The sequence below is a fragment of the Lagenorhynchus albirostris genome, chromosome 15 (genome assembly GCF_949774975.1).
Source record: "Lagenorhynchus albirostris chromosome 15, mLagAlb1.1, whole genome shotgun sequence".
NCBI lineage: Eukaryota > Metazoa > Chordata > Mammalia > Artiodactyla > Delphinidae > Lagenorhynchus > Lagenorhynchus albirostris.
This window is the reverse complement of record NC_083109.1, coordinates 36,814,668-36,831,546: the sequence shown is the minus strand read 5'-3', so window position 1 is coordinate 36,831,546 and position 16,879 is coordinate 36,814,668. Positions and strand designations below refer to the sequence as shown.

At 41.7% G+C, this 16,879-nt stretch overlaps 1 protein-coding gene across 1 annotated transcript in view; it reads left to right on the top strand.

Moving 5' to 3' along the window:
- Nucleotides 1–16,879, top strand: part of PAK5 (p21 (RAC1) activated kinase 5) — a 96,816-nt gene that overhangs the window by 50,372 nt on the left and 29,565 nt on the right. The window contains exon 2 of the mRNA XM_060123260.1: nucleotides 1,609–2,394. Coding sequence (XP_059979243.1) covers nucleotides 1,609–2,394 — 786 coding nt within the window. The remainder of the gene's footprint in view (nucleotides 1–1,608; nucleotides 2,395–16,879) is intronic.

The following is a 16,879-nucleotide window of genomic DNA, read 5'->3' as shown; positions in this document are numbered from 1 at the left end:
TGGCCAGGTGATCAAGGGCAACATCATCAGTGATGAGCCATGTGTACCCTGGATATGATGTAATGAAATTGGTATATTACTCTGTGATCTTCCTCCTCACAAACCAATAACCCCAATTTAACCATAAGAAAAACTTCAGACACACCCAATTGAGGGACATTCTGCAGAATGCCTGACCGGTAAAATTGTCAAGGTCATCAAAAACAAGGAAAGTCTGAGAAACTGTCTCAGGTCTAAGGAGACATGACAAATAAAGGTAATGAGGTATCCTGGATGGGACCCTGGAACACTAGGAAAAAAACTAATGAAATCTACATAAACTGTGGAGTTTAGTTAATAGTAATGCAAGATGTTAACAATCAGGGAACTAGGTGAGGGATATATGAAAACTCTCTTTGCAGATTCTCTGTTAATCTGAAAGTACTCCATACTTAAACGTTTATTTACAAGAAAAGGGTGGAGACCAAAGGCTTTAGTCCAGGACTGATTGGGGGGGAAGAAAGACCAAACCTGTCTTTCACTACGGATAGTTGGAGAAGCACTGATCTGTAAAAACATATGCTCTAGGACAACTTTGACTTTTTCTTCCAGTTTGAAATCTATTGTTCTAACTGAGATAGCTTTGAACTCCTTGCTACTTTGTCAAAGGTGTTTTTCTCTTGAAATCCCAAAGTCTGCAGTCACACTTTGTTCTTTTATCCACCCCCCCGTCATATTTTATTGCAAACCTTGTTATTGTCAAGGTGCAGCTGACTGGTTTTGTAAGTAGTTTCTGATTTCTTTCTGTTATTCATTCCAGTGTTATTCATTCCAGTGTTATTTAGGCTCATTAAAGGGAACATTTGGGCTTGGCAATTTGTCACTAAGATTCGGGTACAATCACATCATTACCAAGCTATCCAAAATTCAGCAGTGATGATACTGATGATACGCAGACGTGTGGCCAAGAAAGCATTACATTTATATACTTAATAAGAACATCACATTTGATCACAAATTAAATCATGCAAGTAATCTTCATGCGGTTCCCTATTTACAGCTCAGAAAGTTTCTTCCTCTTCTATAAAATCTGATAACTTCAATTACTATGTGTCTTCCATAAAAAGGTATAAAAATGTGCACCTCTTTCTGAGTATGTTACTATTCGAGTACCAAGGTTTTTGATTTTGCAAATAATCTGGAAGACGAATGTAAAATATAAATAAAAAATAAATACACCTTTTATAACAAAAGAGTCATAGACTTAAAATTATAGTCATCAGTTTATTGTTGGATAGCTAGGGTTTATTATTAAGTGGAGGAACAATGAACTGGCAAATAAGACAATGATGTCCTATATATAGTCTTCTAAATGGTTTTTTGATGTTTGATCTCTCTATTGAGATAGGTAAGGAAGAATTTGCAGTTTGAGATTATTGTTTATATTTGATTTATTTCACCAGTCAAATCAACCAACAGACTTTTTTTTCTTTTATCTTTTTTAATGAACTGTTCCTGGGGCCTATTTTCCTCTGTGGTTTAAATTGGATGGATTCGGGGTGGGATTCTTCCATCAATTTGAAAGCATTAAATGTTTTCTTTAAACAGTGTTCCCTTTCTTATTCCCAGACAATCGTTAGAGGAAACAAACCCTGCAAGGAAACGTCCATCAATGGCCTTCTGGAGGATTTTGACAACATCTCTGTGACCCGCTCCAACTCCCTAAGGAAGGAAAGCCCGCCCACCCCAGACCAGGGAGCCTCTAGCCATGGTCAAGGCCATCGGGAAGAAAATGGATTCCTCACCTTCTCACAGTATTCCAGCGAATCTGATACCACTGCTGACTATGCGACGGAAAAGTACAAAGAAAAGAGTCTCTATGGAGATGATTTGGACCCATTTTATAAAGGCAGCCACTCGGCCAAGCAAAATGGGCACGTAATGAAAATGCAACATGGGGAAGCCTACTACTCTGAGATGAAACCTTTGCAATCCAACAGAGCCAGGTTTCCTGTTGATTATCACACACACTTGGACTCACTGAGCAAACCCAGTGAGTACAGTGACCTCAAGTGGGGGTACCAGCGAGCCTCAAGCAGCTCCCCTCTGGATTATCCGTTCCAATTCACGCCTTCTAGAACTGCAGGGACCAGTGGGTGCTCCAAGGAGAGCCTGGCGTACAGCGAAAGTGAGTGGGGACCCAGCCTGGATGACTATGACAGGAGGCCAAAGTCATCATACGTGAGTCAGACAAGCCCTCAGCCCGCCATGCGGCAGAGGTCACGGTCAGGCTCCGGGCTCCAGGAACCCATGATGCCCTTCGGAGCAAGTGCATTTAAAACCCACCCTCAAGGACACTCCTACAGCTCCTACACCTACCCTCGCTTGTCCGAGCCCACAATGTGCATTCCAAAGGTAACGTCTACCACCTCCTTCCTTCTGGTGTGTGGGGTCTCCACAAAGGTGTGCTCCCATGACCTTCTTATACAGATTCTAGAGTGCTGATTTGTCTATAACTGAGAATCTCTATCAAAATTCTACCTGATTTCCACCCACGAGCCCCAAGGGCAGAGAATTTAGGGCAAGGCACATTTATTCATTAAAATCAAAGCATTTTAGGAGCTCCTACAAGCTTTCTGGTTAAAAGCCAAAAAAATTATGTATTTGAAAGATATTCTGATATACTAATGTTAAATGTTATGTGCTCACATGGCACTAAGTCCTGTGTTAAGGAGTATACAGTTGTAGATCATTAGGTAGAATAACAGTGGTTCATGCATTCCAGTAATGGTTATGTGGAACTGTGGACAGGGGGAAAAAGGTCAGGATAACGTGGTAAGTTTTTAATAAAGTTAATTGTGTTCAACTCAAGAGATGGTCCTGCATTTTGAGAGTATGTTCTTTCTACTAGTTTAGTATTCAAATGTCATTGTTTTTTCGTATGAAACTTTGGGATAATAGATGGAATCTGGTTGCTGGGCCTTCTTTGGTGTGCTTTTTATTGTTTTTTTGTCTTATTGTAATTCCTCTCTTGATAATTTTTCTTTCTAATGTTAGCTGCAGCAAATTTGCTTTGAAATGTGGCTGGTCCGTGATATCCCAGAGTTTGGGAACGGCTGTTGGAGGAGTTACTGACTTTGCAAAAATACCTTGGAAACTGTGCCAGGGGTTTATTTTCCCGGAGTAAATTAGAAATGTTTTTGCTGCCTCCCCTGTACAGCAAAGTGAAAATGGGACGTCTGGCAGTGGGCTCTAGATTTCAGAGGTCTCAGACCAGTTGAGGGAGACTTGACTTCTTGAAGCGTGATCGTGGACCTTTCACCAAATACTGTCCCTTCAACTGCTTGATGGGCTGCATAGCAAACCCTGGAAGGCAAGCCTGCCTGCATCATCTGTTTGATTGATTGCCAACACCCAGTATTTTTCCTTTGCTCATTATTTCTCATAAACCCAATGTAAGATGTTGAAGTCTTTTAGGGACATGCTGGGAGTGACTAAGCCATACTTAGTCATACTAAGCCATACTTTCGAAAAAGCAAAAAGTTATCACTTTAGTTCCCAATATATAAACTTAAAAATGAATCTTGAGGAAATAAAGACGTGAAATATGTACTGCCAGTTAAAATTTAAATATTGAGAATGTTTTCCATCTCACTGTGTTATTTATTTGAATCCCCATGATCAGGGTATCATGGCTGCCTTTTCTTCCTATGTTCTTGCCGGGGGAATGGTTGGAAATAAGTCTGTCTAACTAACCAAAAGACAAAGTTATAAGAAGCCATATGCATGTGTCATGATGCATGAGATCATTTATTCGATTTACTGTGCACATCACTCAACCAAAGGAACCTCTTAATAGTTCTAGAGTGAGCTAAGCAAATTAATACATACTGTAGCTGAATCTAGTTACATTCTCTGGTTTTTGAACATCAGTGGTTACTTTAGGGATAAAGAATGTGATTTTTTTCAGCTTAACTGAGGTATAATTGACAAAATTATAAGACATTTAAAGTGTACAAGATGATGAACTGATATACATTGTGAAAGGATTTCCCTCACTGAGTTAAGACATTCATCACCTCACATGTTTACCTTTTTTGTTCATGTGTGAGAACATTTAGGTTCTACTTGCTCAGCAGATTTCTACAATATAGTGTTATCAACTATAGTCACCATGTTATACATTCGATCCTCAGACCTTATAGCTGAAAGTTTGTAACCTTTAACCAACTTCTTCCTTTTCCCCATCTCCTAGACCCTGGCAACCACTTTTCTACTCTCTGTTTCTATGAGTTTGACTTCTTCCTTTGTTTTTTTAAGATTCTACATACAAATGATGCCATTTATAGTATTTGTCATTCTCTATCTAGCTTATTTCACTTAGCATGAAGCCCTTCAGCTTCTTCCATGTTATTGCAAATGACAGGATTTCATTCTCTTTTAAGGCTGAGTAATATTCCTTTGTGTGTGTATATATATATATTTTTTTTCTTTGATTCACATTTTCTTATCCATTCATTCATTGATGGACACATAGGCTGTTTCCATACCATATCTTTGCTAATAATGCTGCAATGGGCATGGGAGTACAGATATCTCTTTCAGATAATGATTTTGTTTCCTTTGGATATATACCCAGAAGTGGGATTGCCAGATCATGTAGTAATTCTATTTTTAACTTCTTGAGAAACTTCCTTACTGTTTTCCATTGTGGCTGTACCAGTGTACATTCCCATGACCAGTGTACAAGGGTTCTCTTTTCTCCACATCTTTGCCAGAATTTGTTATCTCTTACCTATTTAATAATAGCTATCCTAACAGGTGTGAGGTGGTATCTCACTGTGGTTCTGGTTTGCATTTTCCTGATGATTAGTGATGTTGAGCACCTTTTTATATACCTGTTGGCCATTTGTATGTTTTCTTCAGAAAAATGTCTATTCAGGTCCTTTGCTCGTTTTTAAATTAGATAATATGGCATTTTTTTTACTACTGAATTCCTCACTATTATTTCCCAGTATACTTTGGATATTAACTCCTTGTCAAATATGTGATTTGCAAGTATTTTCTCCTGTTCTGTAAGTTGCTTTTTCATTTTGTTGGTGGTTTTCTTTGCTGAGCAGAAGTTTTTTTTAGTTTAATTTAATCCTACTTGTTTATTTTTGCTTTTGTTGCCTTTGCTTTTAATGCCAAGTCTAAAAAACAGACCATTGCCAAGAGCAATGTCAAACAGCTTACTCCTATGTTTTCTTCTAGGAACTTTATGGTTTCAGGTCTTATATTCAAGTCTTTAATCCATTTGAGTTGATTTTTGTGTATGGTTTAAGATAGGGGTCCAGTTTCATTCTTTTACACATGGCTATTCAGTTTTCCCAGAACTATTTATTGAAGAGACTATCCTTTCCCCATTGTATATTCTTGTCTCCTCTGTCAAAAATTAATTGACCATATATGTGTGGTTTATTTCTGGGCTCTCTATTCTGTTCCACTGATCTAAGTGTGTTTTTGTGCCAAAACTATACTGTTTTGATTACTATAGCTTTGTAATATAGTTTGCAATCAGGAAATGAGATGCCTCCAGTTTTGTTCTTTTTTTCTCAGGATTGCTTTGGCTATTCAGGGTCAATATGATTTTGTGTGTATGGCATATTTGAATGCTTATTGTTGGGAGCTGTTTTAGGTCATGGTCATCGAGAAAATTGTGTCCAGAGGCTTTAACCTTTCAGTCATGGAGCTGTATTTGGCCCATTGACATGTTTAGTCACCCAATAGTCATTTTCAACGTCTGAAAAATCAAGATATTTCACTTAGAATTCTCAGCTTTTGGGTCTCAGATTTCTCTTATGAAAAATGGGACAACCTGTTATCCCTGGGCCCACATTTTCACATAGCATTGGAAATAGAATTGGCTAGAGGTAAAAGCTGCCCCATTACAAGGGACAGGCTCTGCCCAGCCCACTTCATTAATTTTTCCCATTAGCCTAATCTCTAGAGGCATTTGAGATTTAATATAACCACCAGCATCCCTTGCCTACTCATTTCACAGAAGGGGAAAGTGAGGTCCAGAAAGTCATATGTCACACTTAAGGTTTCACAGTTGGTTGGTTGCAAAAGAAGAACAAGAATCTAGGTCTGCAGTTTCTCCCAGTTCAGTATTTTTTCCATTATATTGGCATATTTAGTTTTAGGGGTTCACCTGCATTTGCCAATAAAACCCATGAGAGGTCCCAGTGGCCACCAAAACTGTAGGTTAAGTGGAGGAATAGGAAGAGGATGGGAGGAATGAGGGAGGGAGGGGATAGATTGCTTAATTCTTCACTTATTCCCTCTTCTTGCAGACTTTCAAATATAAGGCAAAGCAGACCTGCTTTATATTTGGCTATTTGGCTACTATTGTGGCTCAGAAAAAAATATATATATATATATAAGAGTTCCTACCAAGTGTTTTTCAGTCCTTATAATCAGAACTCCAAAGGAGTAAGCTGCTGCTCCATGTTTCATAGGAGACCCGTGAGAAATTCCTGAGCAGGTCCTGTGGGAGGGTAGGAGGTAGGAGGCCTGTTAGTAATTAAAACATTTACTTGATTAAAAATATAACATCTCTCTAAAAAGACTGAGGTGCCTGTGTCCTTAGAACTAGACTCTTAAAAATCTACCAATCACATTTGGATTTCCTGCTGAGAGAAGAAATAGCAATCATGACTCAGATAATTTGGCTTTGGCTCATGGAAAATTCTACAAACTGGTGGGTAATGTTCACATCTCCAATAATAAGAGAAAGCATGAAACTTGAGTCAGTTTCCAGATAGAGCAAAAATGAGGAGGGGTGTGTGTGTGTGTGTGTGTGTGTGTGTGTGTGTGTGTGTGTGTGTGTGTGTGTGTGTGTGACACCAGCTTTACATTTTGGCTTAAATTAAAAAAAAAATTCACAAATGTTAACCCACAGTAAAAAACTCCTCCAATGTTATCTACCTACCTTTCCCATTAGTGTGACAGGAATAAAGGATGTTATGAAATCTGTAGATATTGGCATCCATCTGTACTTTTAAATGTTTTTTTGCTGGGGCTGAGCAGATGAAACCTTGGGGGAAAGATAAAGCCCAAACCATATCCATATAGCACCATTCAGATCACAGAACTACCAAAACGGATATGGAGAGAGACTGCTTCCACTCTCCTCTGCAGACAAGGCTGCCTTATAGGGAGGGAAACTGGCTGGAGACCCTGTTCCAGTGCATTTGCTTTTGCTCATGCCAATGCTTTCCAGGGATGAGGCGGCTGTTGGCTTGGGTGTCTGGTGCTGGCCCGGCACATCCATCCCTTGCTCTGGCTCCAGCTGCCAAGAAGCCCCCAGCGTCATCCCAGATCTGCCAGTTCACTAAACACTGGCTGGTTGCCAGATCCGTGTGTTGCGTTGTTGAGCCTCACAGTCCTGTAAATTCTTGCCCCCTTTGAACAGATGAGGACACCGGAGCTTTGAGAGGCTCAGGAAACAGCCCAGTCAGTCTGCTCAGAGCAGAGCTGGGACCCAGCTTTCTGGGCTCAACCCCTTCAGCCGGACATTGGCTACTTCCCCAATGGCACAGGAATAGCTTCTGCGGTGCCACGCCTTAACCTGGCTCCTTACAAGCCCCTTCTAACACCTGCAGCAATAAAGTCCCCTTGGTTTGTGTCATCCTGTTCCATTCTAGAGCTGGATTTCTCAACCTTGACACTATTGACATTTTGGGCCTGGTAATTGTTGTGGGACATCCCATGCACTGTAGGATATTTAACAGCATCCCTGACCTCTACTCACCAAATGCCAGTAGCACCCCTCCCTCACTTGTAACAAACAGAATATCTCTAGACACCGCCCAATGTCATATGGGGCAGGGGGAGCAGAAGCAACTCCTGCTGAGAAGCACTGTTCTGTAGCTGTCATTTCCCAAATGCTTTCTGGCAGTCAAGGCTATAGGTTCTGGAGATAAACTCCCTGGGTTTGAGTCTTGATATTGCCACTTACAGCTGGGTGAATAAACTGCTTAAACTGCCTTACTTCTTTATGAAATGGGAATAAAGACTGCCCCTGCCTTATGATGTTGAGTGAGGTTAAATAAGTTGATAATTACAGGAGCCTAATTATTAATATGCATCCTCTGTATACATCAGTCTGTGTGTATAGTGTGTAGATGGATGACAGCTGTGATGTGACTCTGGAGGTTACTGTGTGCCAGGCACTGTGCTAGGCATTTTACAAGCATGACCCAATTTTGTCCTCGCAACGACTCTGGAAGAATTCAAGATCATCTCCCTTTTACAGTGAAGAAGCTGAGACTCAAAGAGACTATTTCTTTCCGGACGTCCCGAGGATATGAAGACAAACAGCTGAGCCAGGATCCAAAATTAGGTCTGTCTCACTCTAAAGCCTACCTATTCCAGAACATTCCCATTTCCACCAAGAAAACCAAGGAGCAGAGAGATGGATATGAGGCCTTGAGGCCCAGATGCACACACTGCAGGCAGCCCTCACCTTGCTGACAAAGAATGGGTCCTGATTCACAGGTGGATTTGAGGTGCATGGGAATGCACTTTATTCTCTGTTCTTGGTAGGCTGGAATCCTCTAAGAAACTCCTTAGCATCAGCAGACTGTGATTTGTGGGTAAAGCTGGGACCATGGGCTGCAAAGGAAGCATTAAGAGTAGCGATCCCTGAGTCTCTCCTATGCACTCACTGTACCTTGAGTGATGGTCTTATTTGATTTTATAAAAGACAGACCAGATTTTCTCACCTTCTCACAGAAGGCATTGAAGAGCACAAGTTCTAGAATCAGATCCCCAAGATTCCAGCACTTTCTATCTGTGTGATCCTGTCTGTGCCTCAGTTCATTCATCTGTAAATAGGGTGTCTCAATACCTACTCTGAACTTGTCCTGAGGATAAAAAGAGGTTAATAAATGTAAAGGAGTTAGCACATGGCAAGCCCTCAGTGTCAGCCCTTAGTCTCAGGAATATTTCTGGTTGGAAAACATGTCACCGTATCTGCTCTTGCCAGTCACAGGAGCATCCTGTCGGTATAATCTTTTACATATTTTCAAAATATGGGGACAGGTTCTATCTGACTCTGCCCTCACGGCCGCTCTATGCAGCCTCATAATTACTCCTGTCGTCTCTTTAGAGATATGGGTCACGGAAGGCCAGAGTAGCCGTGTGACTTCCTCAAGGTCATGCAGAGCCTTAGTGACTGAACTGGCCTGAGGACCCCAATCCTGCCACCCCAGTGCTTTCTCTACTCTCCAGAATGGAAATGACATTCTCAGACTTCTTATGGAAGACAGCTGCTAAGAGAGAACAGAAATTTAGCAGCATTAAGGGAAGAGCCATCATCTCTATAGATGCATAGTTGTGATGGTTCCTGCCAACCAATCCCTCTACCTTACCCTCTTCATCTCCACTGCACAGAGTAGCAAAGTGACCAAAGCTGGGCCCAGGTCATCCCAAATTGCTAGCATATTAAGGGGTTCTGAGTGAAGAGAGAGGATGCAAGAAAAACAGTGGCATGGTTCCCTAGACTTTCCTTCTGGGGTCACCAGTGCAATGATTTTTTCACTGCTCAGTTTCACTTTGTTTTCCCTAGAAGGAAAAAGCACTTGAACCAGTGTGCTCAGCCTTCCTGAATCAATAGTTTAATGTCTCACCATTCTTTGTGGTACTTGTCACACCCAGATTCAACCAAGGCTCCAGGAACAAAACTGTAGCTCCTAATCTACTAAGGATCCCAGCAGAACACTTTTCAGAGACACTTCAGGGCCTGATGGGCAGTGAAATGATGAGGCTGTTGAAATCTGATGGGCTGCGTCCAAAATCTGAGAGGGGGGTAGGGGTAGAGAGAAAAGTGCTTAATATAACAATGGATAGTATCGCCTATAAATTTTTCTTCCTTTACACATGGGCTCCTGCAAGATGTTCATTAAGGCTCATAAAACATCAAAGAGGTGATTCAGAGCAACATCTCTAACATCTGTCCCTTCTCATGGAGACTTGAGGCATCATTTTCCTATGAATGAGCTCCTCTTCCCATGAACGTTCTTGTGTTTCAAAGTAAATTGTATTTTGGTCATTATAAGTGGGTTTTCCCATTACCAAATTAAAAACGAAATGAATCTAACCTGGCATTGTCTGTCCCAGTGCTCTTAGAGGCCCTGACACATTTGAACCATATTCTACAGCAGTGAACTAATCCCTAAAGGCGCAGCCCCCTTCCCCCCACCATGTCCCTGCAGGCGGTGACAAATCACGGGTCAGAGTAATCTGCTCTTTTTTTTTTTTTATTGTGGTAAAATATACATAAATCATATTTATTTTAACCATTTATAAATATGCAGTTCAGTGGCATTAAATACAGTCACATTGTTGTGTAACCATCATCACTGTCAATAACCAAAACTTTTTCATCATCCTCAACAAAAACTCTGTAACCATCAAACAGTAACAACCCCATTTTCCCTCCCACCAGCCCTTAGTAACCTCTATTCTGTTTTGTGTCTCTATGAATTTGCCTATTCTAGGTACCTCGTGTAAGTGGAATCTACAATATTTATCCTTCTATGTCTGGCTTATTTCACTAAACCTAGTGTTTTCAAGGTTCATCCATGTTATAGCATGCAACAAAATGCCATTCCTTTTTTGGCTTAATGAATCCCACTGTGTGTATAGACCATATTTTGTTATTCATCGGTTGATTGACACTTGGGTTGTTTCCACCTTGTAGGTATTGTGAATCATGCTGCTGTGATCATTGGTGTACAAATATTTGCTCAAATCCCTGCTTTCAGTTCTTTTAGATGTGCAGTGTAGGTAGTAGCAGAGTTGTTGGATCATACGGTAGCTCTACGTTTAACCTTTGAGAAACTGCCAAACCGTTTTCTACAGTGTCGTCTTGTTTTTAAACAATTATCACAAATTTTAAACATATACAAAAGTATACAAAATACTGTGAGTGTTCCTTGTATACCCATGAACTCATCCAGCTTTAATGTTTACCAACTGATGGCTGTCATGTTTTTTCTATACCCCCACCTGTTTCACTCCATTCCATATTACCTTTTTTTTTTTAACATCTTTATTGGAGTGTAATTGCTTTACAATGGTGTGTTAGTTTCTGCTTTATAACAAAGGGAATCAGTTATACATATACATATGTTCCCATATCTCTTCCCTCTTGCGTTTCCCTCCCTCCCCCACTCCCTGTCCCACCTCTCTAGGTGGTCACAAAGCGGCATGGACATATATATACTACCAAACGTAAAATAGATAGCTAGTGGGAAGCAGCCGCATAGCACAGGGAGATCAGCTCGGTGCAGAGTAATCTGCTCTTGAACAGAGGATGCATCCTTAGTTTGGAGTAGCAATGGTGGGGGGTTAATTGGATATACTGATTCGGAGGTGGAGGAAGAGCCCGAAATACCCTGTCCCCTTGAGCCTGCTGATGGGAGATTGATTCATTTCTTCAAATAACTAGGGTTTGCCTCTTTGTAGGGGTCATGAGCCACTTGTCAGAGCTCTCCGTGTGCATTTGCCATCCGTTATGTAAGGCAGGGAAGTACACGACTCTTCAAACTTCGTGTCATAAGGTGTAAATTCCTACATGCCTAAATAGGAATCCAGCCTCACGGTGTGGGAGATTTTCCTGCAAAAATGCTAAATATGGTGAATGGCTTTCTGCTACATGCAGTTTGGAAACCCAGCAAGTGTCTGATCATCCAGAACTGAACCTCCTTCCCAAGTTCCTTGCACCAGCACCTTAAGGAGACACCTTGATCCCTGAGGTTCTACTGGGCCGGGCTCTTGACTGCTGCTGCCTGCTGAGATATGTGTGCCTCATTCACTGAAATTGAGCGCCAGCTCAAAGTGTGTGCTGTGTCTCTTGTCATCCGGCCAATATAATAGGCTCTGAAACAGGGCAACTCCATTTTGTAAATGAACATAAGTAATTCGGAGGAAAATGAGCATGGTTTTGCCTCAAGCGGGGACAGTAGCTATTGTTTATTAAGATGCCATTGGAGGTGGAACAACTCCCTACCATCCTGTAATCGGAGCTCTTGTGTCAGCAGTCACTTCAGCGGAAGAAGTGGAGGCTGGAAAGTCATGGATGGAGACACAGGAGCCCATCCGCCACAGGCCAGGCAGGTGGGGACTGGCCGCCATCAGTGGCGTCCCTGCTGTGGGATTGCAGAGCATAACAGGAGGGATGCAGGTCACAGGGTTTAATGAATCCCCTTCCCCTACTTATCAATCTCTAAAATGTCCCTACAGAGAAAGCTAGGTACTGATTCTCTCCCGAATCCTTACAAGCAGACGTTTTTCTTTCCCCAAGCCAAGCCTGGTCCTGTTACCTTTCCCTCTGGGTCAACTAAGGACAATTTAAGCTGTCCTTTTCTTGCTCAGAGCCTTATGATTCACTTTTATCCTGCATTTGATTTGTGGAGAGCAAGCAGCCTGCAGTCTGGCTTTTTTTCACTTTGGGGATGAGCAGTGTCTGCTTCATTGTGTTTTGAAAGGTGTATTGGAGCATCACACTCAGGCACTGGAACCAGCTGCCTTCCCATCCCCTATAACTGCAAGGAGTGGATAGAGAGACACCATCCTTCATGGAAACCTCTGCAGTCCCCATTCTGTGGACGCAGACTTACCACACGCCTGTCCGTGCACACACACACATCCAGCACAATCCAGCCGCAGCCTCCCTGTCACCAGCATGGAAGGCCACGGTGACAAATAGATGCTGCCGCAGGGTTTTTTTCCTTCTTTTCTTTCTCTCTCCCTCCCCCCACCAAGCCTTTTTTTCTAGCCTTGGCATAAAATGGTCAAATGATGTTCTACTGCAGAATTCAATTTCACAGTTCAGTTAGGTCCTTGATTACACTGCCAAATTCAGATTAATGTGCATTTAACTAACATGGATCAGGGGAATTCTGGCTGACAGCCAGCTTTAATCAGAGTAATTGATAGCTGTGTGGAGTTTTATGCCCTGTCCACCCCAGCACACCACTGGTGAAATTGATTGATTAAATGAATTCATTGCTATAATTATTTATAATTTTGATACATCACAAGCCTGTGACTGGTCCTATCCTTGGAGATGTGCTCATTGTGGAAGGGGAATCTGGCTGAGTTGTTAACTGAGGATTATTTATTCCCATATAATACTTCTTTTTTTTTTTTTTTGGTCCTTCTTATTTTTTTATTGGGTTTGAATAGAGACATGAAAAAGCCCATTTCTTTAAGATTTAATTTATATTGAATTCTAAAAGGCATTGGGAAACTAAAAAATGAATATATGTTATTAACCATTTTAGAGGAAGGAAACTAAGACTGTTTCTATGTCTTTTCAGTATTTTTAAAGATTCCTGTAGCGAGAATTCCTCCTGAGAATGTATCTGATTTCCAATGACAGTTAGTGGTCCTGTGACATCAACTAAGCAGTTTGGCAGTCTGGTGTTATCAGCCTGGGTAATAATTTACAAATAAATCTGTTCTACTCTTATTACATCTTGCCATATGGAGATCACCCTTAAAAGTATGCAGGCCATGGTCTCACTTGTATGAAACTATTGATACTTTTCCACAAAATCACAGGACTGTTCTCTTTAGAGGAGTGGGGGAAGGCTTTCTGGTGTCTCTTTGTTTTCTCGCCTGCCTTGTGGCTTTCCACCCCTGCTCCCTATGCCCTTACAATAAGGTCTTAGAAGGTAAACTATATGCATAGATCTTTTGGAAATGGTTTGGGGCACGAATGGTGGGAGGCACATTGGACTCGTTTACTAAATATCTATACCTTTCCCTGGTCCAATTTCACCACATTGTGGTTTCACTAGATTATAAAATCCTACATCCCCCTTGAGATGCTACAGTCCTGCCCACGTGGACTCCAAATGTACTCCTTTTGTTCTAGAATATATTTGTAAATCAGGTTGTAGAAAAGGTAGCCCAGTTCAAGCTTCACTCTTCTGCAAGTCTCTCTTACAGACACAAACATGTATATATGTACAAAACAGTATGTATGGACAAATTCATCATTTTTGTTTCACCCATTTATAATTATAAGATATCATGGGAAAGATGATTTAGAGTAGAACAATTAAATAATTATAAGAGTTTAAGAGCCATGGAAAAGGGCCAGGAGTCCCTGTTATAGAAGAAAGCTTGGGCTTTCTTTCTTGAACAAACACACAGAAGAAAGTTTGGACATTGCAGCTGAACACAAAATTCTGCTCTGGCCAAAGTAAAAATGAAAGCAGTGAATTATGTATATATGAGCAACTCATTTTGCTGTGATGATTATTCCTTTTTTTTGTGTATTTTGAGCTGATTTCTATAAGCCAAGCCAAGCCCCCCCCCCCACACACACACACTTAATTTTTCTTTTCACCCCCCTCCCCCAGGCATTATCATCCATCATTTTCTGGCCCAGTTCTTGCATTTGGCCTCAGGCTGCTCAGACATCTGGGGCCCCAGTGAAACACCCTAATCAGGCTTTAGCTCCGTAGCAGTCACTCTACACTGTGCCCACCTCTGTCCTGACCCTGTCTACCTTTTCATCATTGAAAGATAGCTCTGAGAAGATATCATGGACCCATGTTCTAAAGTGACACTGTCTGGATTTGAACCCCAGCTCGACTTCTGAGGAGCTTTGAGACCTTTGCATGACTACTTAAACCCGCGGTACCTCAGTTTCCTTTTCTGTAAAATGGAACAATTACAGGACTTTATCTCACTGTGTAACTTGGGATTTAAATGTAGCCATGTACATGAAATGCTTGGAACAGTCCCTGGCACGTGGGAAGCACTCAGCAAATGTCAAGTATCATTATTAACATCAGTGTGAGTTACTCCTGTGAGGCAAGCTTCTAACAGAGCAGTTGGTTAATGGAAGGGGCCCCGACTTTGCTCCCAGTAAAACACCCCTACTTTTTATCAGAGAGAATGTCCACCCTTGATTATGTAGGCCAGGGAGGTGACAACTAGTGGAAGAAATGCCAAGGCAGGCAAGAAAGCAGGCCTGTGGTGCCAGTGTGTCCAGCAGCTGGGATATGGATACCCTCCCACTGGAGGTGAAGGCCTGACCGGAGCCGAAGAATCGGGTTGTGTAATCTTCTTGGGGCAGTTGGCCTTGGATTGCTTGGGAACAGTTTCACCTCCCAGAGCCTCAGCTTTATCAATACAGTGGGATTAACTGCCTTCTGCTTGATTCTTAGAGTGAAAAATCATGAGGCCAGCCACCAACGTGTGGGCCAGCGATAGTCACCATCATGGAACCCTTGGGTCATCAAAACCCAACTGAGAGCCATGGTTCTGCAAGATGGTGGCCAGAACAAAGTCACCTATGAATTTCTCCTTCCCAAAGCCAGCTGTTTGTCCACCATCATCTCTTTGAGGGGATGGAGTCTGGAAGGAGGACCATGCATTCTCTCACTGGAGCCAAAAGTCCATTGTCCTTTGACTGGTATCCCTTGAGTCTGGTTCCAAAAACTGTCTCCTGTGATAGTGTTTGCTCCTCACCTATTGCTTTTTTAAGAGTCTGCACCTCTTCCCAGCAGCCATGAAAGACAATGGCACCGTTTTATCTCCAAGACCTAGTTTCAAAGACGTTTAGCTAGCACTGAACATCTCTGCATTCTGTCTGACTGGAAATTGTCCCATTTGTGCAGACAAGCGTCCTTTGCTTTCTTTTTCTTTTTTTTTTAAATTAATTATATTTTAATTTAATTTTTATTTTATTTTATATTGGAGTATGGTTGATTTGCAAGACAAAGGAGGCAAAAGAATAGACAATGGAGAAAAGACAGTCTCTTCAATAAGTGGTGCTGGGAAAACTGGACAGCTACATGTAAAAGAGTGAAATTAGAACATTCTCTAACACCATATACAAAAATAAACTCCAAATGGATTAAAGACCTAAATGTAAGGCCGGGTACAAGCATCCTTTTCTTTTTTTATTTTTTTTTTGGCGTTACGCGGGCCTCTCACTGTTGTGGCCTCTCCCATTGCGGAGCACAGGCTCCGGACGCGCAGGCTCAGCGGCCATGGCTCACGGACCCAGCCCCTCCGCGGCATGTGGGATCTTCCCAGACCAGAGCACGAACCCGCGTCCCCTGCATCGGCAGGCAGACTCTCAACCACTGCGCCAGCAGGGAAGCCCCAGCATCCTTTTCTTGATGCATCATGCCAGCCGTGAAGAGTAGACTCTGATAAGGAAGAGCAGTGTCCGGATGTGATTCCTACAGGAAACAGCCTTTTATTTCTGACATTTCTTCAGAGACCAGTTATACATGCTTGTGGGGAATGAATTCAGTTTCACTTAAACTACAGGAGGAGATCCTCCCAGGAGGACACCAGGAGATGATGGCATGTGGCGGCTCCCAGGACACACTTTCAAAAGTAAAAGTCACAGACCCCGCTTGTCCTCACACACTGGCCTTGTGACTAGACTGGGCTTGGCTAATCTGGCTTAATTTAAAGGAAGAATTGAATTATTTAATTTACACTGACATTCGTCTCCCCACCAGCCCAGCACATACACATGCCAGTTTTCCTTGTGTATGGCACAAATCCAGGGCCTTAGACAAAAATCAGCTGGATGTCAAATATAGCATTTTAATTATAATACAGTGCTGTATATATTATAATTAGGGACACTTTGATTGTTTTAGAAGGTTAATGTATGGGAGTATATATGCTACCAGTACATTGTACATATTCAGTAAATGCTCACTAGTCTTATTACCACTGTAGTTACTATTTATTATTTTCTTTTATATTCCTGCTACTGTGCTAAGCACTTTATATAATAATAACACTACCCAGAATGAATTAGCAGACTGTATGGAACAGTCACTGTTCAAACCCTTTGATTTGTATTCAA